We start from the raw sequence: 20,276 nt of genomic DNA on the forward strand, positions 1-20,276 counted from the left end.
AGAGAGGAAGAAATATCTAGAAACTAGTTTTTAAAAATAAAAGGTAAAAGGCACGAATAAGAAACAAATGAGTCCTATTTGAGTTAACTATTCAGGACATGGTTAAAATTAAAGGATTTCTTTAATCTCCTGCTCAACTGTTAACTCAACTTTTTGACTACTAACCTCTAGGAAAGCCCCCACCACAGGGAGGTCCTTCTGACAGGTCATATAGTAATCAATTAGAATGGAAAAAGAAAGGAGCTGCTTTGAGAAGACATACTAGGAATTGGCAGCTGGACAAAAATAGAAAAAGCATAAAAAGCAGACACAAGAAGTTAGAAGGCTCTGTGGTTGTTAATCATTTTGCATATGTATAGTTCAATACCCCTTACTAAGACAGCCTCTAACAAACACTGCTCTCACACTAGTAAAATAAAGAAAAAAAGTAAAGTGCACATAACAATTTAAGAAAGAAAATTAATATTTTAGAAAATGTTTTCTAAATTAAAGGTTTCAGTTATTTGGAAATTTTAGTTATGTGGAAAAGCTTGAATCTACTAGTTAAATGAAATGGTGCTAAATCTGAATCGCCTAGAACGGTGCTAAATCTGAATCGCCTAGAACAGCGTTTCAAAAAAGGACGTTATCACTCACGGATGTGGGGACTGATGAGCATGGCTGTTAGAAGATCTGGTCTTAACTACAAAAAGTGACCCAATTAAAAAAGTGAGAATGACATTTTGATTTTTGCAGCTAATTTGAAAAGCAAGGAAATGTTAATAAAATTGTGACAATAGAAAATGTATGGCGCACTACTTTTTCTTGTATAAGGCACGCAGTACAAGGTCCTTGCTACTGAAATGATGGTCCAAGGAGCTTGCAGCAGGAGCATCACTTGTCAGCCTGTTAGAAACCTAGAATCTCAGCCAGATTCTGGATCAAACTCTGCATTTTAACAAGGCCTCCAGGTAATTTGTATAAAATTCAAGTTTAAGAAAACCTCATAAAGATAACTAAAGAATGCTGCAGTTCTCCCCAGTTATCCAGTACCAACATCTGGCACTACATTGTGCATCCAATTATCAAGTGAAGAAATAATTCAAAATAATTTAATTTGATTTCAATATAAAACATAACAACCTTCATGTCTTGTTCTAAAATTCTTCTGATTAAGCCCTAAATGTTAAAATTCTAGGATTCAGGTCTGTAGACAGCCAAGTGAGAGGTCCCAAATATATTTCAATTCTCTGGGGAAAAAAGTTCAAGCCCAGATTATTATAAAGGACAATGACAGACACGATTTTACTAGGAAAAATAAAGGACTGAAAAATGCCAAGTGTGAAACAGATGAGCCACTTAATGTTTTTAAATAATCTACTTCACAGTTCCATTTCAAAAAATCAGCAATCAAGTAATCTGGTTGAGTCCTGGCTCAGCCACTAAAAATTAAAGTGTGTGAATGTGTGTGTGTGTGTGTGTGTGTGTGTGTGTGTGTGAACAAATCATAGCCTTTAAAGGCCTCAGTTTCCTCAGCTACAAAAGAGGTTCATCTAAAATAGATAGAAGAGTGTTTCTCAAATTTTACACTCAGTCCACAGCAAGAAATGCAACTTATATTTGGATTCAGTACTAACATACATACATACATACACACACAGAGGGTGCCAAAGAAAATATACACATTTTAAGAAAGGAAAAAACTGCTTTAAAATTTTAATAGTATATACCGATAAGAAAAGTTGAATACAAGTCACATGTATACATTTTTTTGACACCCCCAGTTTATACACAAATGAAAAGACAGTTCACAAAACTTACTCTTAGCATGTTATGGTACACTGGCATTTTATTCTTTTTCTTTTTAATGTTGATCTTGATCTTGATTCATTCCATTGATTTCATGAGCACAGTTTAAGTAACAATGGTCTAGATTATTTCTAAGGTTTTTAATGTAAGGTTTAACATTCCAGAGTTCTTTTCTATCAAGAATTTGGACGAGGGACCACCAGATGAGGTAGAAGGCAGGCTGCACTATCTATGGAGCCCATGAAATCTCTCAAATTGCATGTAAAATTGGGAGTGTGCATTTCTTTTCCTATAAAGAAAAGCCATAGCTGTCATCTTTCAGAGTAATCCATGACTTAAAACACAATAAAATGTTATGAAAACCTAAGATTGATTTGAATATACAAAATATTCATATCACTTTATTCCCGGGCTTTGACTTCTAGTCTATCTCATTAAACACAAATAATGGCTTCTTTCTCCCCCTTGAAATTAAATATAGTTAAAACCTCATCTATTCAATCTGTAACCCAGAAACTATATATATATCCCCTATATATATTGTCAAATTTCACTTCTAAATTTCTTTTCAACTAGCACCACGTCACTTGTTCTAAGCCTCCTGAATTCTAAAGCTGTTATAAGACATGGTTAATCCGCCCTAATGAAGTAAATAGGTCAAGAAACCAGCAATGTTTTAGGAAAATATTTTCAAAATACAACATGCTGATCATGCAGTGTATTTAAGTGTTGGGTATACAAGCAAGAAAACGGACCAAGCTTAAAAGGTTATTAGCTAATAATAGTGGGTTTCAGGTGATGCTTATAATTGCCAGAAAGTTCAATCATCTTTATCTCTTTACATTCAATTCCCAACGATAACAAAATTATAAACAGAATTTAAACTCACTTAGATCACCCTCTTCCCTGGAAGGTTTGCCAGACATCCTACCTTTATTCAGTAGAATCTTATTATGTTCAGTTTGGGAGCTTGAATGAGGTTTAGAACTAAAAGGGACTCTAGAAATCATTTAATGCAACTCTGTCCACAGATAAGGTAACTAGGTGTCCAAAATACTGAGATGTGTGAAAAGTTCACCGTTAAGTAGTAGGGCAATGTCTGGACTGGAGTGCGGATTTCCTGACTGCCTTCCTAATTTTGTCTGTTCCACACACTTTAATGATCAGCCACAGTAATTACCCTACATTTTAACATAATGCTTTATCTTCATATTTCTACTCTACTTTAAAAGGAAAATATATGTGCAAAATTTACAGACATGAAAACCATGAATATACATACTCTGCACACTGCAGGGGGCATACTGTAGGAAGAATGTTAGAAAGACATTTTCTTGACAGAAATGGCGAAGAACTGTAACAAGAAGGAACATAAAAGCATATCAGGAAGCTGCTCAAAAACAGAAGAGGCTCTCCAGGTAAAATGAAAGTTACAACACCAGCTCACGGTTAACGCCAATAAATTTTATGTCAACAACTAACAATGCTGGCAACTCTTGTTTAACCTGCTCTTACTCTGAACTCGTCTAGACTTGTATTTGGTTTACTACAAGACACCTAAACAGACACAGCAGTGAGGTTAACTGAGGTTTAAATAAGGTAGGCTAGAATGAAGAAACGGGTACCACTCCCACAAATTATTAATAGAACACAGCAAAGGCTAGTAATTTAACCTGATCAGTCATGATGGAATAGTGTTCTGTTTTTGCTTATTTTGCTCTTCAATACTGAGTGAAAGTTATGCCTGTGATTTGGAAGGTAAAAAAGATAAGCCACAAAATGTTGGCAGTCCCTAAAGATAGCAGCAGCTACTGGAAAACAGACTATATGCTTTCTAAATTTAGAAATAAACAAGGAGTCAAGTACGGGCAGAATGGTATAGGGAAAAAAGCAAGAACCAATAGCAAGTGATTGTAAAGTTAGTTACTTAGTATATATGAGCCTCATTTTCTTCATCTGCCAAATGGGGTAATTATACCCAGTTCATCCTTCTCAAATTTATTGTGAAGGCAAGATTACATGCCTGTGAAAGCACTTTGATACAAGTTGAAACTGCTCTGCAAAGGTAATCTTCCACTATTAGTAACAAATGTACCCAAAGCAGGAAACATTTGTGATACAACCTTCCAAAACACAAAAACCCAAAGATTAACCTGGCTCCCTGCCCTTGTAATCTTCCAGACTTCAAAACTACTGACATTTCATCCGATTTGGAAACTTGCTCCAGACTCACCCATGGACGAAGCAGGTCCCCAGTTGCTGGGCTTTTGCAGGTGAGTTTCAATAATCAAGAATCACGTTTGTTGTACATTGTTAACAGGTCCCCGCCCAATGCCCAAATCTGCACCTGAACTCAGACTTCAGGCTAGGTGTACACTGGACTTCAAAGCTCCATGAGATCACCTGTTGGCAGATGTCCTGCTGTACCTACCTCCTCAGAGAGCCCCAAGATGCAAGTAGTTGATCTAACCACCCGGCAATGTCTACAGTAGCAACCTAATTTGGCCTCTCTCAACAATGGCACAGTTGGAATTCTAGCACCAAGACAGATAACTAAGACAAGCATTTAGCCAAGGCATACCTAGTGCTGGCTGGAAGAATGAGGCTCATCGACAGTTATCACTAAGTCATCATTTCCTTTTCACCATGCAAGAACTCTAGTTAACCTTCAATTGTACTTGAAATTCGGAAACAAATGCCCAAAGGTAGAATGTGACAATTCTTTGAAAGCAGAAAAGACTATTTTTAAAATTCCATATGGTACTTAAGATGGTATTTGATGATCACAGCTGTGTCTGTGTGTACCTTGTTTGGATTACTAAACAACTCCTCTAAATCCCAAATCATTCTCGATCATATGTTAAATGAGGTGATCTTGAAAAGAAATATATAAATTTTGTCATATGAGATACTCCAAAGATGGCTATTTAAAGAATGCTACTATGAATTCTTTTGTAAAGTTTAAAATACTTTGGTAAACAAGGTAATAACTGCAAATTTTTATATACTCTAGAGGATTTCATAGTAAATTTAAGTGTTGACTACATAATCTCTTATCTTTTCCAACTCTAGATTTCTAAGATTAAAGAATCGGTATAATGTTCAGCAGAAATAACGATTTATGTAATAGTTTTCTTTACATTTTAGTATTATGATTATGACCAATACCCAATTAAAACTCTTATGTATATATACACAGAGGGTGTCAGAAAAATGTATGCACATTTTAAGAAAGGAAAACTGCATTAAAATTGTAATACTCAATATATACCAATAAGAAAAGATGAATACAAGTCATGTTTGACTTCTGCAATTACAAGAGATGCTCAAAGTGGTTACTGTCAGCGTCCAGACACTACTGATAACGGCAAACTACTGCTTGAGCAACAGTGACCAAAGTGTCCACTTGTATACATTTTTTTGGCAACAGCGGTACACACGTGCATATTTTATTGATTTTTAAGTCATCTCCCCTCCCCTTCATTTTAACATCTCTGAAACTGGGTTGTATCTTCAAACTGATGGCATACAATGAGTGTAACTATTAGGCCTTTTTTCCTTTCTTGTAGGTACATAAAATAATGGCATGTCTTACAACTGGTGGTTCCTCACAGTCAATGATATAAAGTAAAATATATATAATTCAACACACAGAAAAACTCTCTTCTTTAGGTGGGTTAATTATTCCTCTAACCAGGCAAAATGACAGCTCAGAATTCTGAACTACATTAAAATAATTGAGCTTTCATCAAGTAGTCATTTGATAAAGTATATAATCACAATTCTCAATTGAGACTTCTACTATGACAACTGATATGGTAAAAAATTCTCATTCCAAAATGAGAATTTCCAATGCCAGGACTGGTAGGAGTTCCAGCATTAACACAATGCATTCTTTCTCATGGCACACAACTATACATGTGCATAAAACTGATTAATGGAAGCCTATTAACTCTCTGGGTAATATTTGCTAGACATTTTATCAATCAATCTAAGATGTATTAACTTACAACAACATTATACATAGGTTAAACCTGGAGCTAAATGACTCCTTAGAAATTATTATTTGCAAACAAATAGAATCTATATTAAAAAGTAGTTTAGCAGTGAGAAATATTAATGTTACAATGATCCCATTATATGCATGACTTTCTCCTAGATACTTGAAAACAATTTGTCCAAAGAAAAGGAAAATCAGGTCTTAGGAGGTCTCTTCAGAGAAGGCCTGAAGGGAGGCTGTTCTGATCCAACAAGGGACATTAATCCAATTGGAAATGCTAGAAAGGATCAACCTTGCCCAATGTGGCTTTCTCTAGGTTGTTTGTTGGCTTTTGTTGACAGAGAGAAATATTGTGTTTTAGTCAAGGAAAACGATTTTTTCATAGATATTTACTTTGGCTGGTGATATATTTTTTTCTGTATTAGGAAGATAATAACCAAAAACATCTCCACAATCAGATCATTAAAATCCAAAGCCCCTCTTCACTTACATACTTAATCAAGGAATGTCTTGCTTTATTTGGGAAAGTCATCCTTTTCTAATGAGCACACAGAATGGGAAGAAAACAATCCAGACAATCCTCGATCCACCAGCTATTTTATACCAATCTTGATTATTGGTATAAGTGTTACAGACCAATTTCCCCAACATCCACAACTCAGTGAAAAAGCTCTACATGATAAAAAAAAAAAAGCATTCCTAAATACAAGTTGTCTAAATAAATATATGTTATGCCCTTAAGTCACTCCATAGAAATGAATACTGATCTCCTATCATTTAATTTAGTACCACCTCCTAAAACACTGGAAGAATTGATATAAATTATCTTAAATTTAAAATTTTTATCATTGTAGAATGAGCAGAATAGGTTTGGAAAAGACAAGGTCAGAAAAAAAAAGCTTTCTTATTTTAGCAAAATCACATAGAAAAGATCAGTTACCAGTTTTGAAATTTGACCATCATAATACATACATGCACTCAAAGGCCTCAATCAATTACTATTTAATGAAATGTTTTCCTTCATTTTTATAATGCACGTAACTAGAATAAAATAGTTATTTTAAGCAAACAATACCAAGATCTGAGAAAAAGAGATCTGCTACATTGAGAAAAATTGTGCTATAGAAAAACACAAACACATGAAGTTACAAGGCACCTTTACACCCAATTTCTAACATAATCTTTTTCTGGAGTAGAAAGAGACCACCAAATGAACATGAAAAAAGGCGCATGCATTTATTTCTAAACCAAGCCACAAAAATATTGCCTAACAAAAAATTCAACTAGAATTAGAAGCCTGTCACAGAGGGTTATTATGGAAACCAGCTTCTGGCAAAAACTCAAAGTAAAATCTGTTCTAAGTCCAAATTAAAAGATATGTTTTATGCTACTTTAATTAGCTTTAAAGTATACAATTCCCCATAACTGTTGTGAAGGACACGATATAAAGGCACACTGTCCTGTAAATGTTGGCATAACCTTAACTATGTCAGCACCAAGTAACATTCAGAGACTGCCCCCATTTGCTGCAGCAAATAACTGGCACTGATAAAGTACTCCCTTGCTGCTTTCATCTCTCATGCTGGCGTAACAGGAATGAAAGTCGAGGGAGTTCTATATTTAGCTTCATTCCATGTGTCAGAACTAAGAAAATAAGGTATTTCAAACAAAAATTCATTCTAATAATGTATTCAGCAAATTTTTAATTAAGAGCTACTATATAAGTAGGTCAGCATTTGAACTGCCCAGAGGTATAGAATGAAATAATTTAATTGCTCATAAAATAATGCTCAAATAAGAAAGTCAAAAGTATTCATGGAAATGTCTTTCAATTTGGGTTTCCCCAATCTCTGCATCACACAAAAATAGATAAACGGTATTTACATGTGTACCTTCACTAACCTAATGAGCAGATTAAAGCATTCAAGTCAAAATGTTAAGTTTCAAAAAGTGGCAACTCAACTGTTAGTACTTTATTTTTAATAACACACAGGAAAGCAACCATTTCATCATAGTTCGGAGCTATACGGACTCGTGCTAGATCCACGGTAATGAGAATGTGTGGAATGAGACCAAAGAGGAGCAGTCTCTGAAAATGGTGATCAAAATGTACATGAGTTAGGTCTCTGCATAAGCATTTCGCCAGTCAGCAGTAGAGATGCCACAATCCACTAAAAAAGTCCGTATAGGAGACCAGGTTGATGTCAGTATTTCTTAAAGTTAAACTCATAAAATGTAAAATAACCACATCAAAAAGAAAATGAAAAGGGATGTCTATATTTAGTAAGTGGCATGCGGCCTAGTCGTAACCAACTACTCAGTGCTGCCCTTCCAAAAGAGGCTGCCATGGGAAGTGAGGATGGGGCTCTCCTGTTCCACCAGCAGCATGCCAGGACTGCAGATCAAGCATCTACCCAGGAAGAAGAGAATTTCTGCCTCGCCTTTCTCAGTGAGAGGAAGCCACATGGTTTGCAATGCATTTTGGATCGCCATGATCTGGCTCCAAGCTCTCTGACTTGTCCTCTTCATTCACTCACAATGCAAACAAGTTGGCCCTTGAACAATGCAGGTTTGAATGCCAGCCCACTTATAAACTCTTTTTTTCAATAGATACGGTAAACTATTTTTCTTCCTTATGATTTTAATAACATTTTCTTTCCTCTTACTTTAAGAATACAATATATATTACATATAACATATAAAATGTGCGTTGTCTATGATATTGGTAAGGCTTCCGGTCAATAGTAGGCTATAGTAGGCTATTAGTAGTTAAGTTTTTGGGGAGTCAAAGGTGACACATGGATTTTTGACTGCATGGGGTTGGCACCCCAATCCCTGTGTTGGTCAAAGGTCAACTGTATTCCCATACTGAAAATGAGCCCAATGCTTCCTGCCATCCTCACTGCCCTTTCTTCCCTAGAATCCTCCCTATCCATCCTTCACAATGCATTCCAAAGACAACCCGACAAGGAAGCTTTCCCTGCACTTCTAGAGTCTTCCTGCAGCACTTTCTCACATTCCATTTTGCCTTATGTTGTCTGATTGGACTGAATTCTCTGAGTGCTGAATCTCCATTATCTCCCAACAAGAGCTAACAGCACCACACCCACACCTGGCTTTCAATCATTACATAACAAGAAGGATCAAGTCCAACACTTCCAAGTCCAACTAGAACCCCAGACTGCATATGTAGAGTGTGACAGTCCTGGGCTAAAATGATCTGCAACTGCAATCGCTGATGCTCCTGGCTGTCTGAGATGAAGGCCTATACAAGGTACAGTGGTAAAGAACCTAGAAATCTATGAAACGTGTCCTGAGGCTCTCCTGAACATGTCTAAACACAAATGTGCTTTTATAATATTACCCTCATCTTGCACCAGGCCAACTGAAAATGCTAGAACTCGACTTAAAGCAAGTCCCCACATGTGTTCAAAGCAAGGCTTTGCCTTATTAGAAGCCTCAAATTTGATGTAATATAGACATTCACATAGTCAAATAAAAGTGTGGGTTAACCAGGAGCAAAACCCAGTTACCAGGATAAAGCTCCTTTTATCAACTAGTCTCAGTTTAATCTGGCATACTCATTTATAGCACCAGTAGAGAATTTTAGTGATTTAATGAGCTGGAAAGGGTAATAAATTCTCAGCAATTCAGATAAAAGGAGGAAAGCAGTCATGAATAATCTAAAAAAATGGATAACTAAAGAGATTTTTATATGTGGCTTTGAAACGTGTTTCGTCTATACTTAACACTGAATAGATGAATTTCCACTACATTAGACATATCCAATCTTCAAACAAAGTAATAAAACAGGCTATACGGGGCTGAGTATGTGAGCAGTCTAGAAACTCAGGTCTACCCCTCAAACAAACCACTGTTAGGGATGGGCGATGTCACATTTCAGGTTACTGCAGAGCATGGGCACTACATGTGTGTCCCCGTGTGGTGTTATACTGTGAAGAACCAGAGTGTTACATAATCAAGTTTTTTCCCCCCCAAAACAAGGAATTCTCAACTTCCGTTTCAGTATTGTCTTACAATATGAGAGTAAAAATAAATGGAGATGGTAATATCCATAGTGGCATAGCTCAATATCCTCGCCATGGCTAGACAGTCTCTTGCTGGGCTTGGCGTGTTTGTGAAACTTTTACCAGCAGCAATCACTTTAAAAATTTTTAGGGCTGATAATGTAAACAAACTGTTGTCAAGTAATGGCTTGAATTATGTGTTGGCAAAAAATAAAAGATAGCTTGAATTTCCAAGTCAGTTCAACTGTTTTTTTAATAAAATTGCATTTTTTGGAAGATGGGATAAGGTAAATACATTCTTTGCCACTGTTGTTTAAAGTGTGAATGATTTTTCATGTATTACGCATTTTAAGCAGTTTTGAATCGCACTGGTTAAGAAAGTATCTGAAGTTGGTAAAGTGACTGAAGCCCTCTGACCTCCCAGTGACATCTGGTAGTGATAAAGCATACTCAAAAGCCCTAAATGGGAGGAGTCATCTGGTCCAAACCGAAAATGGAGGGTTTTCTCCACGAACTCCAAAATATAAGGACTGGTCCATAGCCTGGCTCTGTGTTTGTTTTTTCTTTTTATTATTGATGCTGCTGGCTCCTAAGCCACTTGAAGGTCACTCCAGGGGACCCTGGGCAGCCGAAAGGAACAGGCACTGAAGGACCACTCAAGTCGTCCATCCCCATTCCTCCCCACCCACACCTGGGGACTTGGGGGGGTTAGAACAGTGGTGAAACCGCTTGAGTGAATGCAGATTAGATCCCTTTGCCATAATCAATGTACTGTTTCATAAGGAATCTCTGGGAGATGCAGCAGTAAAAATTACGGATTTTATTAAACCTTGACCCAAGAGTATATATCATTTTAACATTACGGTATATATGATGGAATGGGAAGTATACTTAAAGCATTTCTGGTGAAATTGAAATGCAACGATTCCTTGAGAAAAAATGTTTATGCAACTGTTTGTATCAGAACTGAAACAAGTCACTTTTTTCATGGAACACCACTGTACTTGAGAAAATATGCTTATTCACACTTAGGTATTTAGCAGACATTTTCTCAAAAATGAATGAAGTGAGCCTGTCACTTCAAGGAAAACCACTGCCAATGATAACATTCAAACCTTCAAGCAAAAATTAGAATTTTGGAAATCTTGATTATGCTACCATTAGCTTGACAGCTTCCCAACAGTTAAGGCTGTTTCTGGTGAGATCAGTGATGTTAAATAAATGCAATTTTTTAATATAGTATAATGAAACATGTCAACATTTGAAGGAGTTGCATAACTCAGTGAAACAATGTTTTCTAATAACAATGCAATTATGTTACAGAATCATCCATGGGTAAAAAGTCCATTCAAAGTACAAGATAGACCATTGGGTTTTAGTAAACAGGAGTACAAAAAATTCACTGATGACTTTGGATTCCACATGGCAATTAACCTTTAAGTCTGTCATTCAACTTTTGATGAGGTATCAAATAATACCCACAATTATCTGAAAAGGCTTTTACAATATTCCTTTCTTTTCCAGTTACATATCTGTCTAAGGCTGGATTTTCCTCATATGCTTCAACCAAAATGTTTATTTATTTTTAACCAAATAAGTAAATATTTAAAAATTTTGTTTTCATTTCTACTCCAGTAAATATCAACACATATAATCCCTATAAACAAAAGATCTCCGGGCTTCTCAAAATATTTAAGAGTTTAAGAGTCCCGAGACCAAAAAGTACGAGAACCACTGACATCATAAGGAGTTTGGATTTATTGTGTGATTGGTGGTGAGCCACTAGAGGTTTTGAGTAAAGACTCTTTAAAAAAAAGTATAAGTAATCTGGGCCAGGTTTCTACACATACCTGTTTTTTAGTTTCACTCATCAGGAAATCAATCACTAATTTTCAAGGCATAATTCTCAACCATTCACTCCAGAAAAAGTTTTTTTGTATATTAGGTAGACAGAATGGAGAACACAAAAGAAATATGACAATCTCTGCCTCAAAAATTAAATTCTATTTGTTCTATAACATTGTTTAATATCTAGGCTTTGCCCCAACCTCAGAAAATTCACAGAATACAAGGTACAAGATACATCAATTGATGACACCGTCTTTGAAGACCTTAAGAGAAAAATTTAAATGAATTTTGAGTAGACAACAGTCCCTAGAAATTTCACAAACCAGCAAAAAAAAAAAAAAAAGCAAATCTGATAATTTACTTTCTCCTATCTGATAATTTACTTTCTCCTATATATCACATGTCCGTAGCAACTTCTGCTGTTCCCCCAAGGATGGCTCCCAACATTTAACAGAATTTGTTGTTCACTTTTTTCCTTCATTTAAGAGAAACACATTAGGTAGAACCTGCCTTCCGCCACACCATTTTAATATCTTCCTATATACTATTTCTGTATAGCACAGTGTTTGATATAACATCAAAATCTTCCTATATATTAAGTGGTAGAAAACAGTTTGTTGGAAATAAAGTTTAGATTAGTATTTTGCAAAAGTCCAGACAAAGGAAATATTTAATCCACCAGCAGTAACTTTTCATTTTAAAACAGCCTTTACTAAAGAGCTGGTGTTCAAACACATTCTCAGCTTCATTGTTACAAATATTTTAGAGGTTGTGCATGTTAGGATTGTTATCCTAATTACTTTACACTCAATAATTACAATATTATAGAGCGATTATAAAAACAAAACACAGGTTGTCCTGCTCTTGATCACCTGATTTTCTGACAACCCAATCCAAACACCATTATATATTGACATTACCTAGCCAACACCCACCTGGTAAGAATATATCACTGCCTGGTGATGATTTTGAGTACATGCCAGGAGTTGTGTGCTAGCCAAGAGGTCAGGATCAATTTTGGCACTTTGAGTAGTCTTTCATGGCACTGACAAGAGAAAGTAGATAATAAAGTAACTCAGAATTTCAGGAAAGCATGGGCTAACCCCACAGGTCCCACAGGAATACTTATGGAATAATATTAAATTAACTAGACTATCTACTAATTCATATAAGAAGTTCTACAGTGTTTACTGAAATGTGCTGAAACCATGTGGAGGAGGGGTGGGGAGTCTGCCAGGAGAGACTGGCTCTGCAGGCATCATGAGCGACTGTATTTGTGCACTATTCCTCCACTGCTACTGCCCACTTTCCAACAGATGGGCGCCAGCTCCCGGCACTTTATTTCCTAAGGCTGTAAGGGAGGGTGAGGGAAGGAACCACAGGAAGGAGGGAGCACTCTGGGATGTACCCTGGACAGACTGGGTGTCTTATATGGGGGAGTGGGCGGAAGGGCTGTGCAAGAGAAAGGGGGTGTGTGGAGGCAGCAACAGCTGTTTGGAGCCTGAGCCTGCATCTTAAGCAGGAGGTGCTTCTGGGGAGCTTCTCGCCATTTTTAATGTTGATAATAATAAGATTATTATGGAAGAGATGCCTGCTGTAACCTTAATTAAGAATTTTATCATTTTCTAGACTTTCTAGGGATGTAGATCATTCCCGAGTAACTCCTTCCCTCACCCCAAACATATCTAAATGTAGTTTGACTATTACACTAACTTTTCACTACATTTTCAATGAACAAAGGTAGGAAAACAGTGGCAGTCTATATGTAAGCCCTCATCTATCTAGAGACATACAGTATAATAATAGCTGAAGGCCAAAATTAATCCTCACTATAGAGTAGGTATGTTGGCTGGTGCTGGGTAGGCAAGACCACCACTTCCAAAAAACTAGACGAATTTAAGGAAAGGTAGGTAGCAATTAAAAAAAAAATCCACATAGAAAACAAATACACAGATTCTCAAATCAGGTGTAGTGTTATAAAAACATGGCGTGTTTTCCAACTGGGCTATCTATTAATAGCCTAAACTGAGGGATATTTTGTGATTCAGTAACAGAAAGGCAGGTCACTGCCTTCCATTCAGCCTTGGCCAATAGTACTGACTGTTCACTGTTCAAACTACATTGTAACAGTGATATCTGCAAAAGAATGAGTCTTCACAATAACAAAACACAGACACAATGCTAATCAGATTTCCAAAGGCAAGGCAAACTCACAGTGTACATGCATTCAGAGCAGCGGTGCTTCTGAAATTTTATTTCTAATACGTATGATAACCATGACTAAAATGTTTATACCCTCTAACTGAATGGGGGGACCGCTCTTGCTCATATACTATTACAGAAAACTTTAGATTAAAAAAAATAAGAAACTAGATATGCCTTGAGAATAAAAAAGTAGAAATTGAAGGAAATTTTCATATTTTCATGCTAGGTAACAGCTATTGGGTTTATGCATTTCTAGAGGTACATACACCACAGCTTTGGCTTACTATCTGTTCTTTGCCTACACGATCTCAAATAATCATCTTTTTCTTGCACATACCACCACTATATGCACAGCAATTGCAACGGTACAAACTATATTTCTTGCTCTATTAAAAGAGAAGGAAAGAAGTCTGATGTTTTTGAGATATTTGCAGATTTGAAGGATACAAAAAGGAGATTCCAGAAACACTATAAGCAAAACTTTAAAATGACTGCTGTATAATGACTGCTACATCATCTGCAATGTACTCTTGCCTGGGGAGCTGAAGGTAAAGGACGAGAGCCTTTGATCTTGTGGATTTAGTATCATGTTCAATTATATGCTACTCTGTGGCTCTAAAGGGTTTCAAAATCAGCTTATAAAAGAACTGATGTAAGCTAGAACCTCAGAAGAGAAAAGGTTTAAAGTGGACATGAGAAATGGAGAGACGTCCTGAACAGCAAGAAAGCACAAAAGGAGAAAATAAATGGTTATGTTCTACTTCAACACATTGCATGAAGAATAAATACTGTAACAGTACATCACTAGGGAGCTCAGGCACGAATCTGAGAAGTTCCCAAGGTGAGGCTACTGCCTACCCTTGCTTAAAAACTGGAATCCAAAGAGAGCAGGTTCTAGAATATAATTCACATGTAAATCGAGGCAATTGGTTAGGCTTTTCTGACAGTTAAGTGACCTTTTCCTGCACATTGACACAGTTAGCACTTTATAGACAGTATCCTACGTAATTCTCATAACCTCTATGTATTATATACACTATAAAGTTTACATGTTTACATCCCTTGCTGATGGGATGCTAAATAATCAACGTTGGATCCACAGATGCCAAAGGACTATGCTCCCTTATGAGAAATTCACTGGGAGAAAAGAAAAACAAGGCAGAATAAATTTACTCATTCAAAAATATTTATTGAGCAGCTTCAATGTAACAAACACTTGGGACACATTAATGAACATACATACAATACTTGCTAACGCTGTACTTCTCCTCTAGCAGAAGTGGGGGGAAGACAATTCACCCCAAACAAACAAGTTATATAGTAATTCAGAAGGTAATAATAGGTGCTGCGGAAAGAGTATTGCAAGAGGGGTACAGGGCGAAGCTTGCAATTCTAACTAAACAGGGGAGATCTCACAGACAAGGTGATATTTTAGTGAAGACTCAAATGAGGTGAGAGAGTTGGCCATTAATACATCTGGGGAGAAGATATTACAGACAGATGGAAAATCAGCACAAAGACCTAAAAGTGGGAGCGTGCCTGATGCATTCCAGGATGCGCAAAGGGGTAAGGATGACTGGAGTGGAGAGCAGGCGAGGGAGAGAAGTGAGAGAGAGGTCCGAGTTAGTGGTAACCAGGTTGTGTCGGTTATATCCATCCGGCTTTGTGAATCTTTATGAGGAATCTGACTTTCATTCTGAGTGAGATGGAAAGCCACTGGAGGGTTTTAAGTGTAACCTGGCTTATATTTTTAAAAAAGATCACTCTGTGATGCTGGTAACAAGTTAAAGGGGGGAGGCCAGGGAAGGAGAAAGGAGAGGACACTGCAGTAATTCAGGCAAGAGGTCCTGAAGATTTGGACTAAGGTTCTAGCAGCAGAGGTGGGAAAGGGGGTTGAACTCATAGATTTATTTGGAAGACAGGATTCTGGATACATTTTGAAGATAAAGCAGCAGGATTTGCTGACAATCTACATGTAGAATGGGAGAGAAAGAGAAAAATCAGGATGATTCCAAGATTTTTGGCTGAATAAGCTGAAAAATATGGAGCCAAAACACAGCAGGTTGCAGGGAGAGCAGGTTTGCAGAGGAGTATCAGTAAATTCAGTTTTAGTCCTGTTAAAATGGAAGTATCTTTTATGGACTCAAGAAAAGTAGTAAAAAAAGTAGTTGGTATGTGTCAGGAATTTAAGAAAACTCTCCCATCTGGAAATATACATTTGGGAGTCTTAAGCAATGGCATGCATTTTACAAAAGTCTTACAACTGTGACAAGAGTCCTACAAGAACTGAGCCCCGAAGCATTTCCAATTAACAGGCTGGTGAGAAAAGAAAACCAACACAGAAAACACACACACACAAAACACTCAAAAGAAGAAACCAGTGGACCAGTGGCATAAGAGGAAAAAAGCAGGAGAGGGTAGTGTCCTCAAAATCAAATGAAGAAAGCACGTCAAATAAAGGGGGAATGACCTAGTATACCCAATGCTGCTAACAGGTACAGATAAAGAAATGACTGTTGGATTTAGCAACTTGGAATACTTTCTTTTGAAAAAGTCCAGTGACTGCTCCCAACCCATCGCCACCCCAGAAGACATGATTATGTACTAAATATGATGTTATCTTTCAATTATCTCATGAATTGAATTTGTTTTTCTAAACCATTATCCAAAAAGAAGGATTTACTCCACTTTAATATTTGGGACTCAAAATAGCAGTTTGTTTTAAATACCAGTGATAACCTTCAGATGCTAACAGTAATTTGCTAATATTCTGTCCCTTAAAAAAACAAAAATACCTCTAGGTAAATTGGAAATAAAAGGATAGATTTCCCTTGTCCTCATGAGGAATTATGATAAACCAAAACCCAACATCATACCAGTTTTTCCTATTAAAATAAAGAACACAATTTTGTACATTATCGCCATTAAAATTTGATAATGTTCCAAAGTGCTAACACTGTAGAGCAGCCTGCCAGAAAACCAAAACAAAAAGTATAATTATGAAAAAGTAAACGCAAAGTGTCATTATCTGAAATTGATTCTATAACTAGGAAACCCAAGAGAATAAACTGCAAAGCTCTTAGAATAAGAGCCAGCAATAAAGTAAATATACAAAAATCAACAACCATCTTATAACACCGATAGCCAATTTGAAGAACCAGCAAAAACATAAACACCTAAGAAGAACCCTAACAAGAAATATTAGGACACACATGAAGATTTAAAACAAAACAAACAAAAGACCAACAACAAAGCTCTGCTAGGAAGGTCTAAATAACAACTTTTCATGTCCCTCAATAGAAACACTGATTATCCTACATGTAGATGACAGTCCTTGCCAAAGAAAAAAATGCAACATAATCGGGTATTCTTAGTTCTAAGAATTCATATGCAGTCATCCAGATGAAGATGGCTGTTTTGACTAAACATTCGAGTACATCCTCTCTATAAATTCCATTAAAATGCCAGTAAAGAGATCTTTCTAGAAGACACAGACCCAAGGACTTAGAGAACAAGAGTAGAAACTACAACAAAAGCATGGAAGTGGGAAGCAGATGGACAAGTAGCAACTTAGCAGACATAAAAGAGTGAATGAAATGATAAACCTTCAGTGAGCATTCAGTGAGCAAAGGGAAGCACTCCAGTTGAATCAAAAACTGCAGGTGAAAGGGGGGCAGGCTAATGTCAAGTTAGTAAAGGCTGTGTGAGAAGCCCCACATCCATGGATGCCCTTCCCACCTCCTCACTGTAGAGATCTGACCGACAGTCCCAGAGCCCAGCAAGACTAAAGACTGATTCTTGGCACAGTGAGTCATTGGACTATGAGAGCAAGGGAACCTTCCCCAAAGTGACTATACAAAGAGGATGCTAAGACACCAACCAGGTGCCTCCTTAAACACTGGCAGCTGGACCCTTTTCTCTCTGCAGGGCTTTGGGAGATTACTCTCTGACCAGCACAATAGGAAAGAGCCTACAAATGGCCCCAGTGAAAAACAGAAGAAACAGTAACAGTCAAAAGGCTGCCACTGGGGAGACTAAGGGGATGGATGGGTTAACGGTAGGGACCCTTATTTTACAATAAGCCTTTCTACTTGTACTCTTAAACTATGTGTATGTATTAGTTTTAAGATAAAATAACAATCTCTATCTGAAATGACATGTGCATGCAGTTACGGTTTTTTTAAAGAATAGTGTGATTGCTCTACCAGATATTGCGATGTATTCCAAATCTATAATTTAAAAAAATCAATCTGGCATTGATTAAGATTAAAGATAATGCATAGATGAGTAAGACCTAAAACAGAGTCAGACCCCAAAACCAGTTAAGATCTTAAAATATAAAGGAAAAATCACTAACCAATGAGGAAAGGATACACAATTTCACAAACCAAATGGTGCTGGTAGAACTGGCTAGTTGGGGATAAGGTAGTATAAGACAAGTCATATCCATACACTAATACAGAATTAAATATAAAAATCTAACATATTTCCAAAATTCTTACTTCGCTTACTTGACCCTCTGGGCTTTCCAAACATAAACGTTTACAATGAAAAATCATAAAGGACAAGATTAGAAAGAGCTGATTATATAAAAGTGAAAATATTTTGTTTGAAAAATACCATAAAGTAAATTAAAAGACAAATAATGAGCTGTGGGGGATAATCACTACAAATATGATAAAGGTACAATACTCTATATAAAACAGGTACTGAAAATCACTTTTTAAACAATCAATTAAGAGTGAAATGGGCAAAGTACCTGAATAAACTCTCAAAAGGTAAAACTAATAAAAAGCTACCGTATTTTACCATGGATAGTGCGCACTTTTTTGCCCAAATCTGTGAGGGAATAATAAGGATGCATATTATACATGGGTAGTATTAATTCCATATCTATATACGTGTTTTTAATTCTTTTATTTATGCATAATTATGAGTTAAAAGTGTAACTCTAGATAGAAATCAGTAAGGATAGCCGTATGCAAAATAACACCCTGGAATATAATAATCAGTTTTGTTGAACTTATGATGAACTTGCATCGAAGAGTTCTTGGTCTTCTATGATGCGTAAATATTGTAAATTTGTTACTGGTACATAAAATTTCTTGTACCTTGTATCTGTTCTTGTAATTATTTGTTACATAAAACTTCTTGTACCATAATATGTTAAAAAATAAATGCTAAAATTCCTTTATAATACAAAAAGCAAGTACCTAAATGTAAACAAATAAAAATTTGCATTAAAAAATTAAAATGAAAGATTTTTTTCCTGAAAGTTTGAGCCCAAAATGTGAGTGCACATTATACAGGGGAGCATAGTACACATGGCAAAATACAGTAATTACTAATTTCACTAGCTACCAAAAATATAAATTATGACATTTTTATAGAAATTTAGGAAAAATTAAACATTGGACTGCTGACACCATGGCAAGACCATTCAGCACTTAAGGGAATCAGTTGTCTTGGCATAAGCAATTTGGCCATATGCCTCAAGAGTCATACAAGAGTTCACCACTGCCCCAGAGTTCTTCTATAAACTAGCTCAAGCAAGTCAAAGATACTGAGACTTTCAGGCAAGGGCATTTATCCCAGCTCTGCCTAAGTGCCTATTACTGACTCTTGACAGACTCTGTTGAGGACCTTCCTTTATTTGGTTCATTCCATCTCTCCCAATCTCTACTTCGCAGCCATCATTATTACCCTCATTCTATACAATCATATAGAAACACAATTGGGTAATTAAAGTCACTTAAATGGGAAGTGGCTCAGCCAGGATTTGCAACCAGCATTGAATACCATATTCTCAACCACTAAAAATGGAAATATGTCAAACAATAGAAAACTATTAAACTTGGACATATCCATTTTTAAAAATCTTATTTTAAAGGAAGATTTATGGTCACAGGAAATGTCCGTGCTGTATTAAGTGAAAGGGGAATATTTGAAACTACAGATGGAATTAAAATGTCAATTTTGCTTAAAAATAAGTCTATGCAGACAAATATAAAGGGACAAATGGAAGAACTTCATCCCATGAACACCTGTGTATTTCTGAATGATGTGATACTGATTTTTATTTTTTTTTGTACTTTTGAAAATGTCTACAACAGGAATAATTGCTTCTTATTTTAAAATGTTTTAATACCACAGAAACAATAGAAATTCTCAGCTGCAGTTGCTTAAAAGACCTCAATTTTTAAAGATGTGATGAAAACAGGAAAGATTAGGTGACAAGTTACTATCTTAGCAACATGGCATTACTACTGAACAAGTTCCCTCAAATTAGAGGGTTTTCCATCACTATTCTTAGAGTAAAATGGGGAAAAATAGCCTTGTAGAACTTGCTTGAAAGCCCAGTTAACTGAAATTTAACTGGCACATAAAACAAGAGATATTAGCAAGAA

The 20,276-nt window shown here is 36.3% G+C and overlaps 1 protein-coding gene across 3 annotated transcripts in view; it reads right to left on the minus strand.

Annotated features, from left to right (window-relative positions):
* BTBD3 (BTB domain containing 3) overlaps window positions 1–20,276 on the minus strand; it is a 33,029-nt gene that overhangs the window by 10,227 nt on the left and 2,526 nt on the right. Inside the window, exon 2 of one of the 3 annotated variants that reach the window (XM_019635258.1) lies at window positions 12,600–12,709. The exons of 1 other annotated variant lie outside the window; for it this stretch is intronic. In XM_019635258.1, the coding sequence (XP_019490803.1) occupies window positions 12,600–12,642 (43 nt within the window). In that variant the 5' untranslated portion in view covers window positions 12,643–12,709. Of the gene's footprint in view, window positions 1–3,070; window positions 3,233–12,599; window positions 12,710–20,276 lie in introns of those variants that run through there. One more of the 3 variants, XM_019635256.1, reaches the window with a different exon arrangement.

Source organism: Hipposideros armiger, unplaced genomic scaffold (assembly GCF_001890085.2).
Source record: "Hipposideros armiger isolate ML-2016 unplaced genomic scaffold, ASM189008v1 scaffold_20, whole genome shotgun sequence".
Lineage (NCBI taxonomy): Eukaryota > Metazoa > Chordata > Mammalia > Chiroptera > Hipposideridae > Hipposideros > Hipposideros armiger.